The sequence below is a fragment of the Bombus vosnesenskii genome, unplaced genomic scaffold (genome assembly GCF_011952255.1).
Source record: "Bombus vosnesenskii isolate JDL3184/JDL3185 unplaced genomic scaffold, Bvos_JDL3184-5_v1.1 scf7180000013302, whole genome shotgun sequence".
NCBI classification, from domain to species: domain Eukaryota; kingdom Metazoa; phylum Arthropoda; class Insecta; order Hymenoptera; family Apidae; genus Bombus; species Bombus vosnesenskii.
Window position 1 is genome coordinate 3,214,641 of NW_022882951.1, and position 20,369 is coordinate 3,235,009.

The 20,369-nt window shown below is 39.7% G+C and overlaps 1 protein-coding gene across 1 annotated transcript in view; it reads right to left on the bottom strand.

The window, feature by feature from the left end:
* The window catches only part of LOC117234192 (matrix metalloproteinase-2), a 102,143-nt gene that overhangs the window by 66,532 nt on the left and 15,242 nt on the right, over positions 1–20,369 (bottom strand). Inside the window, exons 2-3 of the mRNA XM_033495178.1 lie at positions 10,288–10,389; positions 6,906–7,075 (exon numbers count right to left, since the gene is read on the bottom strand). Of these exons, the coding sequence (XP_033351069.1) occupies positions 6,906–7,075; positions 10,288–10,389 (272 nt within the window). The remainder of the gene's footprint in view (positions 1–6,905; positions 7,076–10,287; positions 10,390–20,369) is intronic.

Below are 20,369 nucleotides of genomic sequence, written 5' to 3' on the forward strand. Positions count from 1 at the left end.
CGTTTCGATAAAGCATCAAACTACAAAGGATTAAGGAGTATCGAAATTCCAGCGAGAAGCAAAATCGATAGCGTGTCTGTCCTACGATAGACAATGCGAGAAACGAAGGCGAGATGCGAGACAAGATATCCTATCGATTTTCCTTTTGGTCCCAGGGGTGTTGACCTTTCTCAGACTTTATGGATTATTTTTCTAACGAGTCGCCCTGTGGAAAGAAGCTTGTCCGAGTCTTTCGCGGTCCTAGAGATATTACGAAGATCATTGTTCGAGCATTCCATCGTCCGAGTGTCGAGGAAATATTCCACACAGGGAACAAAATCATCCACGTTTCTCGATACCGTCTCGAGAAGGAAAACGAACTGCGAAAATAATGCTCAAGATGAATGAGGCATGAACCACGAAAACCTCCTACAAACAACCAAAAAACACTTCCCGGAACAAATCCGCCACTTACCCAATCATACCTAAGCAACAGAACCTTTGCAGTAAAAATAAAGGATGTATATTCTGAAGTAAAAGACATCCAGTTGTAGCTCCAACTACACCTCCTACAAACTGGTGACCACCGACAACGAACACGCACCTTTGGAGAAGGAGTCAGAGAAGGAGCCAACCACTGACGACGAACACGCCAAGCAGGTGACCGGATACGAGACGATGACGAAGCCAGGAAGTGATGTAGCCATTGCAAATAGTTCAGGGGTACCGCAAGGAAGCGTCTTAGACCAATATTATACACACTATACACAGCCCAACAACTACCAATAGCAAAATACTGACATTCGCGGACCACAGGCTGTACAAGTCAGGCACACTAATCCAGAAACAGCAGTCACGTTACTACAAGAGCACATCCCGGAAGTAGAGAAATGGCAGCAAGATAAACAAACAAAAGCAAACCCCAGTATTATGCAACCATATTGCATTTACACTGAGAAAACGGAAACCACCAAATGTCCAATTGAATGGCACGCTCGTAACATTGAAATACTTCAACGCTTCCAATCGAAAACGCTAAGATCCTTATAGATGCACCTTGGTATGTCAGCAACGAAACAATCCACCGCGACCTCAAGATACCCACAGTCAAAGAGAAAATAGCAAAATATAGCGACAGATATAGCAAAAGAGTCGACAAACACCGAAACCGCCTAATTACTGGACTACTCGATACGTCGGACCAGATCCGCAGGCTGAAGAGACACTACCCGCTAGACCTAAACGCTAGATTCAATTAGTTATCTAAATTATGTAATGTTTACTTATTTATAATACTTATAAATTATACTTATCTATAATAAGCATTAACTTATTATAAATAATTAGCCATGTCACTGCGTCACGCCAGAAAAAATTACTGAAAATCCTCAATGCGAGAATTGATTGTAAATTTTAATAAATAAATAAAGAAAAAACGCACATAACGCAAGCAAGGCAAGTTAAATACCTAGGACTCCACTGAGACACACGACTTACATGGAAACAACATGCTAAATCGATTACAGACAAAATACGAATAAAAAGAAAACGGATGTATTGGCTAACTAGTCGAAACTCTAAACTCGGCATAGAAAATAAACTAAAAATTTACAGAACGATAATAAAACCAATTTTACGGAATACCGCTATGGGGGACAGCAGCAATGAGCCACATCGATAATCTAGAGTCGATACGATCGAAGATACTGAGAACAATAGTCAACGCCCCATGGTATGTCAGAAACGAGGATGTACGTAAAGACTTTGCGAACGTACGATCGAACGGATGAACGTGTTGGTGTATCTATCGATGAGACGAGTGGATACTTAGTGTAGTTAATATACTTAAAACTGTTTGTAGTACAGATTCATTGTCGTTCGCTAAGTGTTACTCGTTATGCGTATACGCGATAATGAGTACGTTCGCTCCATGATAATCACTCTGATTCTCATTCTCAAATCGATTACCGAGCGTCTTAACGATCGTGTTCGTTTGTTTACACTGGTCGGGGAGTACCGGGAAGTTTTAATTCATCTTCGGTTGACGGTTACACGTAGCGGTGACATTGTTTTGCCTGGAATTTGTTTATCGCTACGTTTGGTACGTCAAAACGATGTCAATGACCCGAGCAAAAACAACAACACGAGTCGCTCTCGATTCGCATCGTCCTTTGACTCACGTGCCGCTACAACTTAAAAATATCTACGATCAAAAAAGGAATCGGCAGGTACACGGAAAAATGCAAGGAAAGAAGGGCAACACATCCAAACCGGCTGGCTGCTGAAGCGAGCAAAACTCTGGTAGAAAGAAGACTAAAAAGAAAACATCTCACTGACCTCATTAAAGAAATAAAATAGTCAAACTCGAGGATGGTATCCCACCGGGGGTAGCCATTCACGTGTCATTTAGCAATTAAATTAGAAAAATTTACCAAATGTCCAGCTGGACAAATTGTAAAGTACAAATTAAATAATAAAAAAAAAATGAATGAAGTATGAATGAAGAGTGAATGAAGTATGTTTTTCATAAGATACACGTTTGCACGTACTATATCGTAACGCGTCAAGCGTAGCCCTATTTTTACTGACGTCGTTTGCATACTGGATCGTTTCAGTCCACGCAGTTTTATTCTCAGGTTTTTCTATTTCAAAACATCTCCCGAAATTCTTGGATACTCCTTCAAGTTTCTAGAATAACACCCAATATGGGGAACATGAAAAATTACTTAAAATTATCGACTCAGCATGCAGATGGCGTGTTAATAAACGATCAAAAAACATTTTTCTATTCGTAACAGTAAAATAACAGCACTCGAGGGAATAATATTTTACGATTTAGCAATTTAGCAATTCGGGTTTTAAGTATTTTCTCCAAGGTATTATTTACTTTCGCTTGGTAAGTCAAAAGGAGAATCGACGTTTTTGGAATCTCGCGGTCGCACGGAACTTCGGATATCCATCGACTTCGTCCTAAAGTTACCTGTTTCGAAAGCTGTGATTTAAAGTGTAAAACTTTGCAGTATCTTGTTCCCGGTTAATCTCCCTCGTTTCGTCTTCCTTATTTTTCCAAACGATCGGTTCTTTCGTATCAATTATAAAGATTACTATTAGTTTAATACCATTAATTTATACACGATTTTATGCAAGTTAAATTACAAATATTCTTCGATACTTGGCATCTTTTTATAAATGCAGGGAACAATAAATAACAATATGTAACAACGTTGGAAAATATTTGACGTCGATACGACGAAGAATTAAACGAATGGAACTGAAATCGTGTAAGTGTAAAAATGTATCGACGCAACGACGCGCTTTCATCCTTTCATTTACGTCGACCGTCTGCTAAAAGCGAGGCGAGAAAAATGAAAATTTAACTGACAAGACCGTGTTAGCCGTATTAAAGTACCGAATTGATTAATCGAGTCTCATCCTGATGGCGTCCAGATACGATTATTTTGAAATTATTTCCGAATATTGCGTTAATATTTAATGTATCCATTAAACTAACGAGGCAATCGTCGATCGCGGTAATGGCAAAGAAATTCGATCAGAAATCCTCGTTTCTTTGATCGTAGCATGGTCGTGTCATCGAAATCGAGAGAATCATTAAATTAAGCCATAAACGTTTAAGAAGAGAGCTTTGGTCGACGGAAAGTTCGAGCAAAATAATTACAGTTCGGAGGAAACCTGTTTCTTAGAACGAAAATGCTCGTTCTATAAAAAAGTTTTCTATTTTTTTTTTTATTACTCGGTATTCGATCATTTTTCGATGTATAAAATCGACGACACGGATCGAAATCGATCCGATCAACTATATAGTAGAGAAAAACGAACGGATACTGATCCAAATTAGTAGGAAAGATTATCTCGCCGAGTTAATATTCAAGATCGCGTTTTAGCCGTCACGGCTTCGCGTCGCGCCGCGTCGGCTAAGCGTACACACAAAAAAAAAAAAAAAAAAAAAAAAAGAAGAAAGAAAAAAGAAGATAAGAGACGAAGGTTCGCGAATGGGGTAAGAGGGTCGGTACAAGGTTCTCTCGCGTCTCCTGAAACGAACCACCTCTCCTCGCTACATTCTGAACGATGCTCCAACTTTTTTCGTACCCTTTTCCTACCCTTCGAAATTAGTAACAACTCGTTTTACGGCGAAAACCTCATTGCCCTGGTTTTTCAAGCCAATTTATCGCCTCGCGTCGTTTTCCTTTTCTTCGATAAGATACCACTCTATCTTCGTGTTTCATGAAACGAATCTATGGATCGCACCATGTGCACATTAGTCGGATACAAAAGTTCCACCGCTTCCGATGCAGATGTATCGTCTATTCGTAGCACTGTTCCCTAAAATTGACATTGTTTCCTAAATTAACGAACAGAAATTCGCGATAGTTTCGCGTGTACACGTACACGTACTTTATCCTACATGTCATGCATCGAGAATATTTTTAAAAATACGATTCAAGATGACAGAGCAAGTAAAGTACTCCTAGATGAGTAAGCAATACACGTATTTAATTATCGAAGATACAGCGTCGCTCGTTGCAAACACGCAGCAAAGAATTTTTAAGATCTTTTTTCAAATAATTCGAACAACTCTACGAAGGCACTTACGTCAGACGTACACCGTCTTCTCTTTGACCAACTATCGATATGCTGTTTCGCAGAATCGATTAACGAGTCTATGATCGTTTCACTGCGTCGTTTCATCGACAACCGTTGATTGCCTCTCTTCTTCTCGACGGCAAGGGGACCTTAAATTCTCGACGACTATCGTCGTGCTCGACATCCCGACGAAATTACCGCGAAATTTTCGTACGACGCATCATGCGACTGGGTTTGGTCGTTAAAACGAGCAATTAAGGCGAACGATGCCTCACCCCTTACTCTCGCTAATTAGAATCCTTAAATACTAACGAACCTTGTATTATCTGTACCTTACCTCGATTACTAAACCGGACATGCGCTCAAATTTATTTACTGCTCACACGATGCGACGCAACGCTTTCCAAACAACTATCGTTTATATTGTGTAAAACGCTCTCTAACCAATTTTATTGCACTTGCTACGAGAAATTTATATCACGGCGCGCCGCGGCCATTTCTTCTATTCGTTGCAGTTGCTCGCGTGACTCGTTTAGAATTGCACAGGAATATATGTTCAGAGGGCGCCACCTAACGCCACACGCATAATCGGTATCGTAGAAATCGCTACCGACTATTACCAACTACGAATAATCCACTTAATACCACCGATAGTCAACGCCACATATTCAATGGTAAATTATCTGGATGTTCCCTGGTATAATTACGATTCGATTATAGCTTATAACGTACAAACATTTTCTTAAATTTAGAACAGGCAAATAAGTTTCCCGCTTTAGCGTAAAGATAAATATCCTGCAAATTTCGATAAAGTTGCAAATAGAGACGAGGAATTTCCGCAACCTTGACGTTCTTTTTTTCTTTTTCTTTGCCTTTTATCGATTTTTCTCCTTTTTACGATTCAACCTTTGCATTCTCGTAAATGTATGTACCTAGCCCTGACTTCTTCCTTTGTTCAGACAACAGAATGGTAACGAGTCCAGGATAATTAAATTAACAGTGGCAGACTTGTCCCCCTTCAATTAAATTTTTTTACTCTCTCTCTCTCTCTCTCTCTCCCTCTCCCACTCTTTTGTCATTCGATCGGATAACACGACTCGTTCGTATAGTTGCGCGCTTTCATGCGATGCGTTCAATTGTCACGATGGAAAATAATTCGATTTGAAATCGTTTGTTCCTCGGTTAACACGCCTGGCAATATTTTTTTTGCATTTTATAAAACGTCGTTTAACGCGAGTCGATAACTCTAGCCTTTGCATTAACGTCTCTTAATCGTCGTAAACCAGCAATCGTACGTTTCTCTGCGGAAATTCGATTTATAATTAGCGAATCGACGCTATCGAAAGAAATATACCTGGAAAACAAACTTTAGTATAAAAATTCACTCTCAACTGCCACTACTAAATATTTCTCCGATCGTTCACGTGGTTTTTCGAAACCACTTTCGACCTAACCTAAAAGAGTCCTTAAAATCGTTTTGTTCAACTACGCGTCCGCGTTTGGTTTCGAGTGCACGACCGATACTCACTCAAGCCTACGTTGATTTACATCGAAGTAGAAGGTAAAAGCAGTGGACTAGAGATAGAAAGGTTGGAGAAAAGCAGACCTGGCAATTGCGTCGCTGGTGTTACGAATCAATGTGATTTTTACGGCTGGTCGTTCTCATGGTTGCAACCGTATTATTTCCTATTCTCCACTCTTTGTGAAACACACAGAGGGGAACAAATTCGCCGTTGGCCGGAGACCAACAATGTCAACGGCATTTCCGTGCAGTTAGCGATGCGTTCGCAGAAAATTGTATTCGCAGAGAATCTCGAGGATCGCGTAACACGGACGGCAATTAGCGGGCCAAACGTCCTGCTTTTCAACGAATAATTGCCACGTGTGCACAGAATCATTATCTTAGAATGGTTTTTGCTGACAAATCTACTTTTCACTTGCGGCCACTGACGCTTAAAGATCCAGTTACGCGAACTCTACGTTCCAAAACTACAAATTACGTATTCTTCTTTTCTCCTGCAGTGACGAGAGAGAGAGAGAGAGAGAGAGAGAGATACCTGATCGGTATGATAATTAAAACGATAAGGCGATGGCAATACCAGTACCGGTGTGTTCGTTATTCCGACGATGGAAATATCGAAGTGAGTATTTGCGATATGGATAAGCAACCTCTAACGAGCTGCCTGTATATATGCGTACGTGTAAAGTGGACGAAATAAACGAATATCTAGCGAAATTTCTCTTTACGTTCTTACGTGTAATTTACGCAACAACTTGTCGAGCAAACAGCTAATACGTTAAACAAAATATCGGTCGTCGCTTACCTCCAAGTGAGATTCCGATGTAGCCACTGTTGTCCATGGATCGTATATCGTTTATGCCTGACCCTAGTAAATCTAGGATCCACTTTATCCGGAAGTCCGCACCGCGGAAGTTTCATTAATTTCATCGTAGCTTCGTCGATATCACCGGTTACAGGAATGCCACTGAATCTCTGATGGGAAAAGTAATATACAATAACAACATTATTTTTACTTTCTATGTGTAACATGCCAAGATCTATAATTGTACAGAGCATTCACCACGGTATATAACAAACAGCAGATAGATAGGTAAATTCTAGTATTTAAATAATAGTACAGTAATAAAAGTAAAGTTTATGAAAGGTAGATCAACGACATACGTATCGCGGGATATTCATACGAGTCGAAAAGCAACGTGGATTCTTGAACCTGCTAAAATAGAAATAATTCCGATAAGAGTATCATCGGTCGTGTGGCTATTCTTCTACAGAATGATAGAGGAAGAACGTTAACGCTACAGTGTAAATTGTTTCACTAGCGTATCTACGAAATCGCTTGCCACCAACTCGATAAAATAAGAATACGTGTACGGTTTCTTTCGCGTTAGATTTTTGTCTCGTTTCATTTCGCTTCGTATCGTATCGTCGCAAACTTCGAGGGAAGTGCGTTCTACATGTGCGTTTGAAACAATTTCCAACACGTTCCAACTATTTCCTAGATGTTTCATATCATACGTTTAGTCGATAACGTTTAAGATAAAGTAAATTACAGGTAAAGCTTCTACACAGGTATCGTTCGCATGCGCATCTAATTTGAATTATTCGCAAGATCCTAATTATTCGTTTATCATTAGAAGATGCGTTATCGTTTAGCAATTACTCACCGAAGTTATAAATCGTTGAAACTCGTTACATATTTTCTATTCTGAATTCTTCGCTATTTCAAAGCAGCAGTGCAAAAGTAAAATTCTTTATCAACAATTTATTTCAAATAATTAGAATTAAGGGAAATTTCTAAAATACAAACTTTAATTCGATCGATTGTCAAGCGAAAAATGTATCAACGAAACATGCATGAACACGAAAACATGTTTTCTACATGCATAAATTGTGTAGAAAAACGAAACCAAAGCAAGTGTTTGTTCTCTAGAAAAATTTGTACGATATCGTGATTTTCATCGAATATAATAGCGCGACGCGATGCTAAGAGCGACGAAAAGCTACCAGGATGCATCAAATCCGCGAAAAAGTTCTTTTTCCGTAGTTCAACAGGATGAGATAACTCAACTGTTTCTTCTGGCGTTCGAAACACAACTATCCACGCCGCGTTCCTTTCCATGGCGCAAAAATTCTTTTAATTTCATAATCGTAATCTTCATAATCGCGTAAATAATTTCTCTAGAAGATTATTCGACTTAATTTTACGTTCTATAATGGAACACATGTGTTTTCTAAAACGCCCTAATCCATCATCTATCGAATTAATATTTAAGTATCGTTAGCAGATTAAGGATCTGGATGTTTCATCGACTTTTGTTCTTCCAAAGAATCGAACGTTCGAGGTACGTTTTCGTCTACCGCTTCCGGTTGGCTGAACGCGATTTTGTCGAAATTTGCAATTTTCGGAATTTATAATTTGAACGATCAAATCTACCGTTCCGCCGTATCTCGAGCGCGTTAACGAGCGTCTTTTCCTACGGTTCTATTACGTCCAAACAAAAGAGGCAGTGGACATTACCGAAAACTGTAGCTCGTTATCTGCATGGTAGAGAATACCGTTTTCATCGAACGTTTGCGCGCGTTTACTTTGAACGAGCTCGATTTTTATGTAAATCCTCGCCAAGCGAACAACGCGTCGTTTTCCTCAATTGTACGTTTACGTTCGTTTTCCTCCGTTTTTTTTACCTGTTTCCTTTTTAACTTCTTTTCCCTGCATCCGCTAAAGATACGTTGTTCCAGCGGATCAATCTTTCAACCATCTAATCTTATATTCAACGCGGCTTCAACTTTTCTAGCGAAATAAAAATTTCAAAGCATTCGCGTTTTCTCGATTACTTCCAATTAGAGGACCAGATCTCAGTGTCAGCGAATATATTTATTTTACTAACCTACTGAGTACGCAAGCATTATAGTAGATATAGCAGTGGTAGTATAGCATGGTAGGTTGTTTTAGATTTAATCTTTGACGGCAATTATCGATTAAAATTGCATTTAACGATAATTATTACAACCTACAGCAAGTGTACGTATAAGGAAGAGTCGTACAGTACAGATCGGTCTAAGTCCTTTTGTTATATCTTGGTATAGAGTCGCTAAAAATGAAAATCTCGGAAACCAGTTTATAGTACAAACGATACTCAACGAATGGAGGGTAATTAATTTTGTGAAATTCAATAACGAGAATTGATAATTTGAAGAGCAAAAATGTCGTAATTTGAAGAAATTTTCGAAGGAATAGTTTGAAGAAATTGTCGTTCAGTACCGGCCAATTATTTAATTAGTAGATTTTTCGGCCTAAATTGTTAATAATGCTAAGAAAGGACATTCAGACGTTGGAATATACATTTTTATCCACTTCACATATCCGCGTTTTTATCTTTATACGTATCACAAATAAAATAACGAACATTTTCTTGATCTGTACATTCGTCGTCTCTGAGTCACTTTATTTTCGAGGAATACCTTCGAAGCAGCATTCGTATTCTCTTTTCTTTCTTTTTTCTACCGGGGCAAGATAAAGGAAGGATTAGACGAAGATCTCATTTAATCTCAATTGCCAACAGATTGAGCCCACAGATAAAAAAGATTTGGTCTGCACTGGTCGATAGTCGAATGGTCGCGTACTGGACGATAAACGCGTGGAAACGTTTTACATTATCGCGTATACGGTATACGAAGAAAATTGTAAGACCGAGGCTATACACTTACACTTAATAGATTAAATGTAGTACATGGAATAGAAAAAAGCTCGTTTACTTACCTGAGAAATAAAATGTCAACTCTAGAAAATAGCTTTTGACGCTCGGAATATCAACGTATACGCTTAACGTGTGAAAACAGCGAAAACAATGGAAGAAACGATACGGTTTCGAAATACGTTACACAGAATTGTCATATTCGTTTGTTCATTCGAATAAAGGTGCCAATATCCGACGAAATAAATCTGAATTAATTTTGGTCGATACTGCGCGAGTCTGCCCTATGTTAAAAAGGGACAATAACAAGAGGAAAGAAAGCTGAGATAGCCAAAGGATGGAAAGAAATAAAAGCCCTAAAATGTTTGTTTTTTAACGTAATACGATTATATTTCGCTTGTCATAGTCGGAGAAACATATTTCGTATTCGATAGACGTACGAATAACAACATTCCGAGGTTCGAAACACCCTCAAAATATTTCACTCACCTGTAAATTTTTAATGGCGTCCGTGAGCTGATCGTCTGTCCTAAGGTTTCCGGTCTCTAGATTCGTCTGGGGTAGGTATCCAAATTTCATGAGATAATTTTGCTGGAACAGAAAAGAGCAAAAGGGACGTCAACGCAAGCGTCGAATATAAATGAAGAAATAATCGGAATACAATACCAGTCAAGTAGTGAGAACTACACTGGCTCGAGCAGCGGTTCTCAATCTGCGCGATCGTATTATTATACAAATCGCTGCAACTCGTCAACGAGATCGTACACGTAGCCGAAAGAAAATAAATCGCTATTTCTCCCAGATACGATCGTATCTTTTATAAAATGTCACGATAGAAGATCCAACGGACCTAATTAATTTTCCTTGTAGGATTTGTATAACTCGATTTTATCTTTCGTATAAATTTTATCTTATTTTCTTCGTCTTGTGTTTCGTGATAATTCGCCGTATAATAATCGTTATTAAATTTCATCTAGCGTCTTAATATAAAGATTCGACATTCGAGCAGAGATTCTTAATCCTACACGTAAGAATGTTACCGGGAGGCGGAATTACGAGATGGAATATAACCAGAAACAGTAGCTCCATAGTACAACGATGATGAACGTACGTATATACAGGGTGTTCGAAAATGACTTGTCACGGGAGCATCGTAGCGATATTCTACGTCTCCGGATCGTCGAAGGTCCGCAGAAAAATAGCCGCGAAACTGACTTCGATCTCGATGTTCGAGGTAAAACTTTTTCGCGTTGTATGGTGTTCGACTCAAAAAACCTTCGATTCTTCCAATAGGAAACGAGATTTGCGATATCGATACAAAATTTGAGGAAATCCGATTCTTACAGATTATAGAACAGCGATGCTCAAAATATTTTTCACTTTCAGTCACTGGTCTGGTGAGATCAGATTGATCAAACGTTTCGCTAATTAGTATAAACAGTCGTTTAACGATAGAAATTACGTTCGTAATTTGAGCTTAGGAAGTTTGGAAAAGCTGTGGGAAAGCTAAAGGGCTTTGCATAGTGCTTTAAATTGTACGGCACTCGCTGCAGACGAGACGTACGTGCGCGTTCACAGTTTAGACTACTTTGGAACTTAGGACACAGTCCCTGAATCCTACAGTAACTTGTCCAAGGAAGTTCCAGTTTGATTCTTTCTTGTCGATTTATGTGTAACCTATTTGCTGTTGATAAATATGATCTCGAATTCTCCATATTTTACGAATGTACAGGGAGTTTCAGTTGGGACCGATTGCGAGAAATGTCTAAAGTAATCCAGATGATTCCGATGGGAAAATATCGTCGAAGAAAACAATTCTTTTGGCTACCGTAACATATGGAAATTTATAACAAATCGAAACCTGCCCGAAGAAGATAAATTTGTATAAAAACGATATTAAAATATCCGAGATTTTAATCGGATTAAAATTGCAAATCTTTCTTGTATCCAAACGGTGTATTCTTTCTTCGCGTTTTATCGATTCTCGTGGAATGAAATAGAATTGAAACGTGTGCCGCCAACTTCCTTATGTACGTCCCCCACTTCGTCAGGACGAAAGAGACATTTTTCTGGCAACATACAGACACGAGGAGAAAAATACGACTCGCGGGAGGAGGAAAAGGCAAGCGTGACTTTAGGAAGATTGCGTTATATTTTTCATTGAAAAGCGATCTAATAAACATACCTAAGGAGAACTCCCCTGTTTTATCCGGATAAACATATTTCAGTATTGAACTTCGATGAATAAAGAAAGAAAGAGGCGAATTATGAAGAGAATAAAAAATCGATTATTTTTTTTAAGAATAACGCATAATATGCGCTTTAATCGCTAAGCACTTTGTTAAATGAAAGAGTCGCTGTTTCTCGGTCTAATTATTGGGTTGGCAACTAAGTGATCGCGGATTTTGTCATTGTTTTGAATAATAAATAATAGTTAACACTATTAATGACAAAATCCGCGATCACTTAGTTGTCAACCCAATATATACAATATCTCCATGTACGATGCGAATTCATTTGATATTTAACCCCTTAACCTACAACTACGGGCATAGCCCGTAGACGATGATCGGGCCAAACGTAAATATTACGGGCATAGATCGTAGTAGATGATCGGACCAAACGTAAATGTTGCGGACATAGCCCGTAATATTATGATCGGGCCAAATATAATATACAGGGTGGTTGGTAACTGGTGGTAGAAGCGGAAAGGGGGTGATTCTACGCGAAAAAAGACATCGAAAATATAGAATAAAAATTTTTCGTTCGAGGCTTTGTTTTCGAGAAAATCGACTTTGAATTTTCGCTCGGTACTCGTGCGATACGTTATAACGGATCTCACTGTAGATCGCTGTCTGGATGGAAAAATTAAAAAAAAAAAAAATTAAAAAAACAAAAATTTTTATTCTATATTTTCGACTTATTTTTAATATAATAGCCCTGTATAATAGCTTGTTTACGTTTTCGGGCCAAAATTCTCGAACCATGTCTGTTGCATCGGCCATAAGTAATTTCAAGATGCAGTCGGTGATACGACTAGACTCCAGAGACTCTGAGCATCCCGGTCACCTTGATAAGTTCGAGGTTAGGTAAGACGGGTGATGCGATGCGAGCCAACAGAGAGCGGCGCCGCGCCGTACTGTATCGTGTGTCGTGTCGTGCCTTTACAATTTACAACGTGTCTACGTCCATCGGTATTAAAGTAGCAGATGATACGGGATTCCCCGCAGTCCAGATGAGCTATAGCTTTAAATAACGTCGGTAATATGGTCGTGTGGAAGAATCTTCTATCGTCGTCAAATTTTAAGGCGTCATAGTAATTCTGCTATTCACAGCTGTAACGACGATAAAGGATAAACATTATTGCAAATCTTTTTATCCATAATTCCGTAATCGAGTTACACGCACAAGAGGAGAAACAAACGATTCTAGAGAAATTTGTACGTTTTTAACACGATATATTATCCTCCGGTAAAGTAAATGAAATACAAAATGCACGTAACTGAACTCCTTAGTCCGTAAGTACGCGAGCATCGACTAAATAAAACGATATCTCCGGCATTGTTCCCTGAACCTTTCATTTTACTCTGGGAACCGGTTGAACGCGGCTACGTCAGTAGTTGCAGTACCATTTAAGGAGGATAATATATCGTGGAATGTCATCCGGTGGAGATATTTTTGGGTCGATGCTAGCGTTCCTAGCTAGTTTTTTCTTTGTTCGATTTATGTCAAGGAACCTATAAAACGTATCCGATACGTTTTATTTAAATCAACATTTGAAAATGGCAACAATTAGAAAACACTCGTTGATTCCATAGTCGGCGATCACGATAGTTTCTACGAATTAAGAATAAGTTTACTCGACTTTGATTTTATATTATGTCAAATTAACATCGTTAATATCGTCTTAAATTAATTACCACCACGTTTGGATAACTTTGACGGTAGCATCGGAAAACGTTGCCTGGAATTAAATTTAACTCCGACCGATTTTATCCGGCGAGAAAAATGGTCGTTGAGAAGAAAAGAAGACAGGAACAAAGTCTTGGTCTTAACTCGGTAGCTCTGACCGCATCGACGCACAAAAATTGAGATTATTAAAACAGCGACGAAGCAGCCTGCTCTTAGTGCACTCGTAACAAAGGTTTCCCGCTCAGTCGGGTTGTCAAAGAAACTCGACAAAGAAGAGGAAATCTCGACGGAGCAGATCTAAAGAAGAAACGGTTTTGAATGCGGTGGCATTGGAAGCCGATCCTTTCTTCGTCGTAATCACTATCTTTCCCGATGGAAAATCAAACGTTTCGCGGCTAGCTGACACGTTGTGTCACGTTGCTAAAGCGTGTAGGTGGCATGGCATCGCGAATGCCAACGGTAGATGAAAGAGCTCGTTTCTTCTTCGAGGATCTTTCGCTTTAAACTTTAAACAGACTCGGACTGTTCGCTGAAACAACCACTGTCCAGTCATCTGACCTTTCCTTTCTAATGAATTTCGAGCTAGATTTTTATATCGAAAATCGTAATTTATAGTTCTATAGTCTTCGACAAGTTCGATCGTCGAATCAAGCGCACCGTGGAATTACTCGAGAAGACAAAGAACAGCGGCGCTTAAAAGCGATAGATCTATTCGCGTTTGTCTTCTTTTGGTCGCCAGAGCTTTCGACAAAAGTCCTTAATGTCCTTTGTCGCGGCGAGCCGTATCACGAAGTAAAGCAGTTCAGAAAAAGACAAAGAGGGAACGAGGGGGAGAAAGAGAGAGAGAGAGAGAGAGGATCAAAAGGGAGGGTTGAAAAAACCAGCACGGTCATCTGGTTCGAGTCGTGTAGACGTTTATCGCTTGCAAATCCTGTTAACGTCAACAACGACAATCTCTTTTGTAAACACGCTACGGTATTCATCTATTCTGTCGCGATACCAATTACACGGAACCGTGCAACGCTATCATCTTCGACAGCCGTGACCGAGTTTCTTCCTTGTAGCTCTTTTGCTTTTACCTCTTACCTCCGCAGCCAACCAACCTGTCGTCCAAGAAAAAACCACGACTATCTTTCGTGGTTTACTCTTTCGACTGTCAACACCTATACACCTGTTCATCCACGGATAAGCCTCTCTCGCACAAGCTCCAAAATACCAAAAGAACTGGTTGTCCGTAAAATTGAAAATGCTCCTGGTCCAACCGATGGTCTTTAGCCGCTAGATATTTAAGCGACTCGACTAAGCGAGCGAACGAGGTTTCGGAAAAAATATGAAAAGGTATCCGCCGATAGAAACTTAAAAAGAAACAAGACTCTAGACTCGTACCGCAGTCAACTATATGGTAGCAAGGAAAAAGAAACACCAGGAGAAAATATTTTAGGTGGAACTACGATCGAACGAGTTCTTCGTTGATGTATCAGCAAGCTGTTTCTCGAATTAAAGTCTCTTAACGACGGTCACTCCGATCGACTGGACACTTGACCTCGTTGACCGGGTTTCCGGTTCGCTTACGCGTCCTTGCTGACCGTTCCATCGCTCTCCTTTGTTGGAAGATAAGGCACGAAGAGAGGAACGAAGTTTTTTTCGATAATTCTATCGACCTTTCCAGCTTCTTACAAGCTACTCCGCTCTTTTCTGCTCCTTGTTTCAAATTGTTTATTTCTTACGTTATCTTTAAGCTTGCACAGTATGCGAGGAAGCAGAAAGGAGAAAGCTAAAAATAAAGTTCGCAAAGCAGGCAATGAGAATTACGAGAAAAGGTTGGAAAGAGGAAGAGAAACGCGAATAGTAAATGTTCGAAGGGAAGAAGGACAGGAAGAGGAAACAGAGACGAGTTATAAAGGAAGATCGATGCACCGAAGAAAATGCGGATACAGCTAGGAAAGAGTGGAACGACTGAGCCAACGACAGAGAACAACACCAGGAGTAACAATTTCTTTGGCAATAAAAGAAGAAGAGATGCGAAGACAACGACGCTGGGAAAAGACACAGAGTGCGAGATACGACTACAAATACAAAGATGTAAGCACAGGAAACCTGGCGAATTTATCTATAGAGAAGTGGTACGGAAAAAGGTCAAAGTTAGTTAGGGTCAGATGTGGTAGTTTAGAAGAGGCAACCAAGTTTTGGTTGAAACAGCAAAAGAAGAAATGTACGTTGCGCGGGAAAGAAGAAGACTCGTTGACAAAATCGAAGAACAGTCGTGCAAACCGGGGCTGTACGGTTGAACAATTCTACAGAAGAAAGAGCGTGGCATTTGCAATTAAAAATTTGGGAACAACGGATATTGAGAATTGTCCTCTTCTGTTCTTTATTATCATGTAAAGTCTCGTTAATTGCCAGGGTTAATAGCGGCTACTGTTTCTGTCACGACAATGCGTATGCATATCTTCGCTTTTGTTAGAGACTCTAGTATTCTCAGGTTACGAACAAGATATTGTTATCGAGACGATCGTTGTGATACTCGCCTAAAAGATTCTTATGCTCTAAAGCGACAGGGGTCTTTCTTATTGGCATTAACGATAAGATGTTACTCCGAAGTCTCGGTACATACGTGTAGAGTGAGAAACTATAAGTTCGTGAACATGAGGGGCCTATCGCAGTTTTAGGCGAAACCAGCAAAATCACGCTGAAAGAAGCGCAATGCAACTGTGAATAAATCGAGTTGCAGAGAAGATCGGCCAAAAATCAGCCGAAAATCGAACCGTTGGTCCTTTGGTCACGAATCAGAGCCTCGGTCACTCGGGCTAGTTAATTACGAAATTCCAGATAAAGGTGTTAATATTTACGGTGATAAACAAGCATACACGAGAAACTAATAAAAATGAAAAATCTTCTAGCCACGAGATCGCATTTACGTTGCAAAGGCGAGTATCCGACTTTCGCAGAGGTAATTAAACTGGACGAAACTCGGTTTAATTGAAGAGCAGGCGACAGCTAACTGGAAGACACTGCAGCGGTCCATTGTGTTCGGTCTACAGTTCTCTAAAGCTTCCGTGCGAGTACATTGTGTCTCTTTGCCTTGCTAGCTTTTCACCCCTAGCCATTTGCTTTAAGGTACTGGCTAACTGGTCTTCTATTCCCGTTAGCGGCCATTAGTTGCTAGCCTTCGGATAAACTTGGCTAAACCCACCTGGATGTACATATGTACCAGGGTTAAATGGCAATTAATCGTCAGACCTGAGACCACGCAGTGGTCATTCAAATACCTCGTCAAAAACGAACTATGTAAATACTTGCGTATAAAGGTGCGTATTTTACTTGAAAGTAAAAGTATCGCGAGTTGCTTCCGAGAGAATTTCTCGCAAGTGGACACCGCGTTGAGAATGACTAGGCGATCTAAATAGGCTACACGAACGTTAGACCGACAACGCTGCGTGACGTTGTAGAGATGCAGCCACACAACGCTAAATGTGCCACATTTTCGTATACGAGTGTATTTCTACAACGCAGGCCATGCAACACATTGTCGAGTTGGTCCAACGTTCGCGTAGCCCCGGCCTAATAGCGACTCGAGCAGTCGCTGTAAACGTACCATTGCTCCACTTGCGAAAAATACTCTCGAGAGCAACTCGCGATAATTTTACTAAAAAGCGAACGCTTGCCTTAAATATCGCCCGTAATATCGACTGTTCAATTTTCCTACAATCTCTGAGAATTGTTGGCCAGGGAAAGAAACAAAAGAAAGGAAAAGAAGGAGGCTGTCCGATTTGCCAAATCGGTTTTACGTATTCGGATCTCGCATCCGAGGCTCTCCCGAAAACGAGTTAAGAGAGTAGCCAAGAAAAGGAACAACGTGCGTGAACACAGCCAAACTGAATTCTCCTTTCCTTACAGTCGTGTTATTCTCTCACATCCGATGTTATTCCGAACACGTTTCCTCTTCCGCTGACCGTTCGACAGAACCCTAAACGTCTTGCGTAACCGGAAGCTGCCCAATGGAATCGACGGCGGATATCGACAACCATGACTGCAATGTAAATTCCTCGAATCGATTCGATAAATAATTTGGCGATATCGATTGCTGTTCTTCCATCAATTATCCTACGTGTAAAAGAATAATCTTCTATTCGTATTCAACCAGATGTTATTTTTGATATCGTCGATAATCGAAAAGAGCAAAATATCCATGAAAAATGAACGAAAATAATAGAACCACGGCTTAGGTACGTAGAGTCGCATATAGAATACCGTAGTTAAACGTTTTGTATCTGAAGTGATAATAGCGGAAGGCAGTAACCTAGTTATTATAAATATCATCATAAATAGAAACCAGTGTCCATTCATGATCTAACAGCACGCGTTCAAGCCATACACACGTTGTATGTGTGTTTGCTAACTTTCGACGATGTTCGATTTCAGCTTGCAACTAGCAATTACAAAACGAATGTAGCTTTTCGAAATGTTACACGTTCTTAAGTGAACATTGAATTTAATGAAATTTCTTTCGTTTCTTACTTAGAAGAGTACTTCGGTAACACGAAAATTCTGATTTCTTTGAAACTGTTCGCGTTCGTGGGCATCCCCAGAGAATTATCGGACAATCATTTTTGCCCCTTTTCGGTTCTTCAGAACAAAAACATCCCTTGAATGCAGATAAGTGTTGCTCTATTTTCCCCATGGATCTTTAAAACTATAGCACGTATAAAAAAATGGTTAGAACAAAAATCGAATGGCTTTACAAGACGATGATATTAAAATAGTAAAAATTTGTTGTTTAAACAAAAAGTCCACCACCGTTATAGCGAAGAAATTTCGATCTTCTGTCACGTCGAAATATATGTAAAGTAATTGCGAATGAATATGTTAAACCAGTCGGATAATGTGAACAAAGTGCTACGAGGTACTGTATATGATATGAAATGCCGAAATATCATTGTATCTGCGAGTACACATTAAACGCTATATCAAAGCAAGAAATTTGCAAGGTCTGTGCACCGGATACTTTACGCTTGATTGTCAGATATCATTGTTATTTTACGTCGTACGATAAAAATATACAACGCATCGTTCAAAGTGCAACGATGGGCGTGCAAGATGCACGTATCGGTTAAAATTATTTAAACACCAGTTTATCCGACAAGTTTCAAATATTCAACGTATTCATCTGCATCTATGCTATCGTACTTTTCAACGTAACAGGAAATTCGAAATTTTTCGCAATAACCATAGCGGATTTTTTATTTAAACGACAAATTTTTATCGCTTTAATGGCATCGTCTTAACAAGCGTAAAAAAACCATACAATTTTTATTCTAACCATTTGTTATCCTAACCCCGATCGACTACAGTTTTAAAGATGCAGAGAGAAATAAAGTAACACCTATCTCCATTCAACCTGGTGTTCCTACCTCGAAGAATCGAAAATCAGCAAGAAAAGAATTGCACGATACTTCTTTCGAGATCCCCTACAAGCCTGCGCAGTTTCAAAGAAATCAGAATTTTCGGGTTACCGAAGTTCCCTTGCTAGTTACCAGAGAAGAGATGTGTAGCTCTGACGCAGACACGAACACCATTTTTCTAGATAGAGATTTTGGTTGTATCAATTCGTCCCGAGGTATACGTGTGCTTACGTATGTATAATTCTATTTTATCTGTTATTAATTCACTATTGAAAGCATTTTGCGACGAATTCATTCGATAGCTAAAAGTCTAACTTTCTGAAAGCTATCAGCCAACCACCAAACTACGCGTCTCGTATTGCAACGAGAAACGTGACTAAAACAGGCAACTAATTAGCGATCCGCAGATCGGTGTGCACCAGCTCGGTCGGCACACGTCAACCGTACACGTAGTTGCAACTCTTCGCAAAACCGCTATCGTACCGCAGCTTGATTTCGTAGACGACGATATGAAAACGGCGTTCAAGAATTACGTCATGGTTTCGGATGATTTCGCGCACGATTCGACGCTTTTCAATCGGACGACGTTGTTTTCCATTAAAAAGAGATATCGCAAAAATGACACCGATCTTGAATATCAAAGTCGAAGCTTCTTCTCATCGAATCGCACGATACTCGTTACGAGGAACGAAAAAGTCAAAAGTATCATGGGTCGCAAACGAACCGTTCTCTCGGTAAATGATCTTAACGTTGCATTGGCTCTTACATTGACATTATTCGCCATACGTCCATATTTCGCTAAAGATAGCTATCAAAGTATCGCGTTATTTTTAAAAAGAAAAAGGGGAAGAAAAGTTTGCATCCTCGTTTCGACATTGGCATATTTGCTATACCGCGATACTCTACGTTTCTTCTGTTTCACCGGTCAGTTTTACGCATAAGCGACCTTGTGCGTACTGTGTAAATCACTTTGACTATTAGAGCAAGAATTATCAATCGTAGTCGTTCAAGGCTACCAAAAAATAATCCAGTTATTGTTTGATTCATCGCTGCGCGGATGGTTTCTCAGCGATCTCTTTGTTCTTCCGCGATTATGACGAGAACAAAGTATCCGTATATCCATACGAAGGTAACAATAGAAAGATCTGTGAATGGGAATCGAACAAAGTACGTAGAAAGAAACTGCGCGCGACTAAAGTACACAGGCCTGTACGATGGTTAGAAAGATTGTTAGAAACGATGGAAGGCAATAGCCGA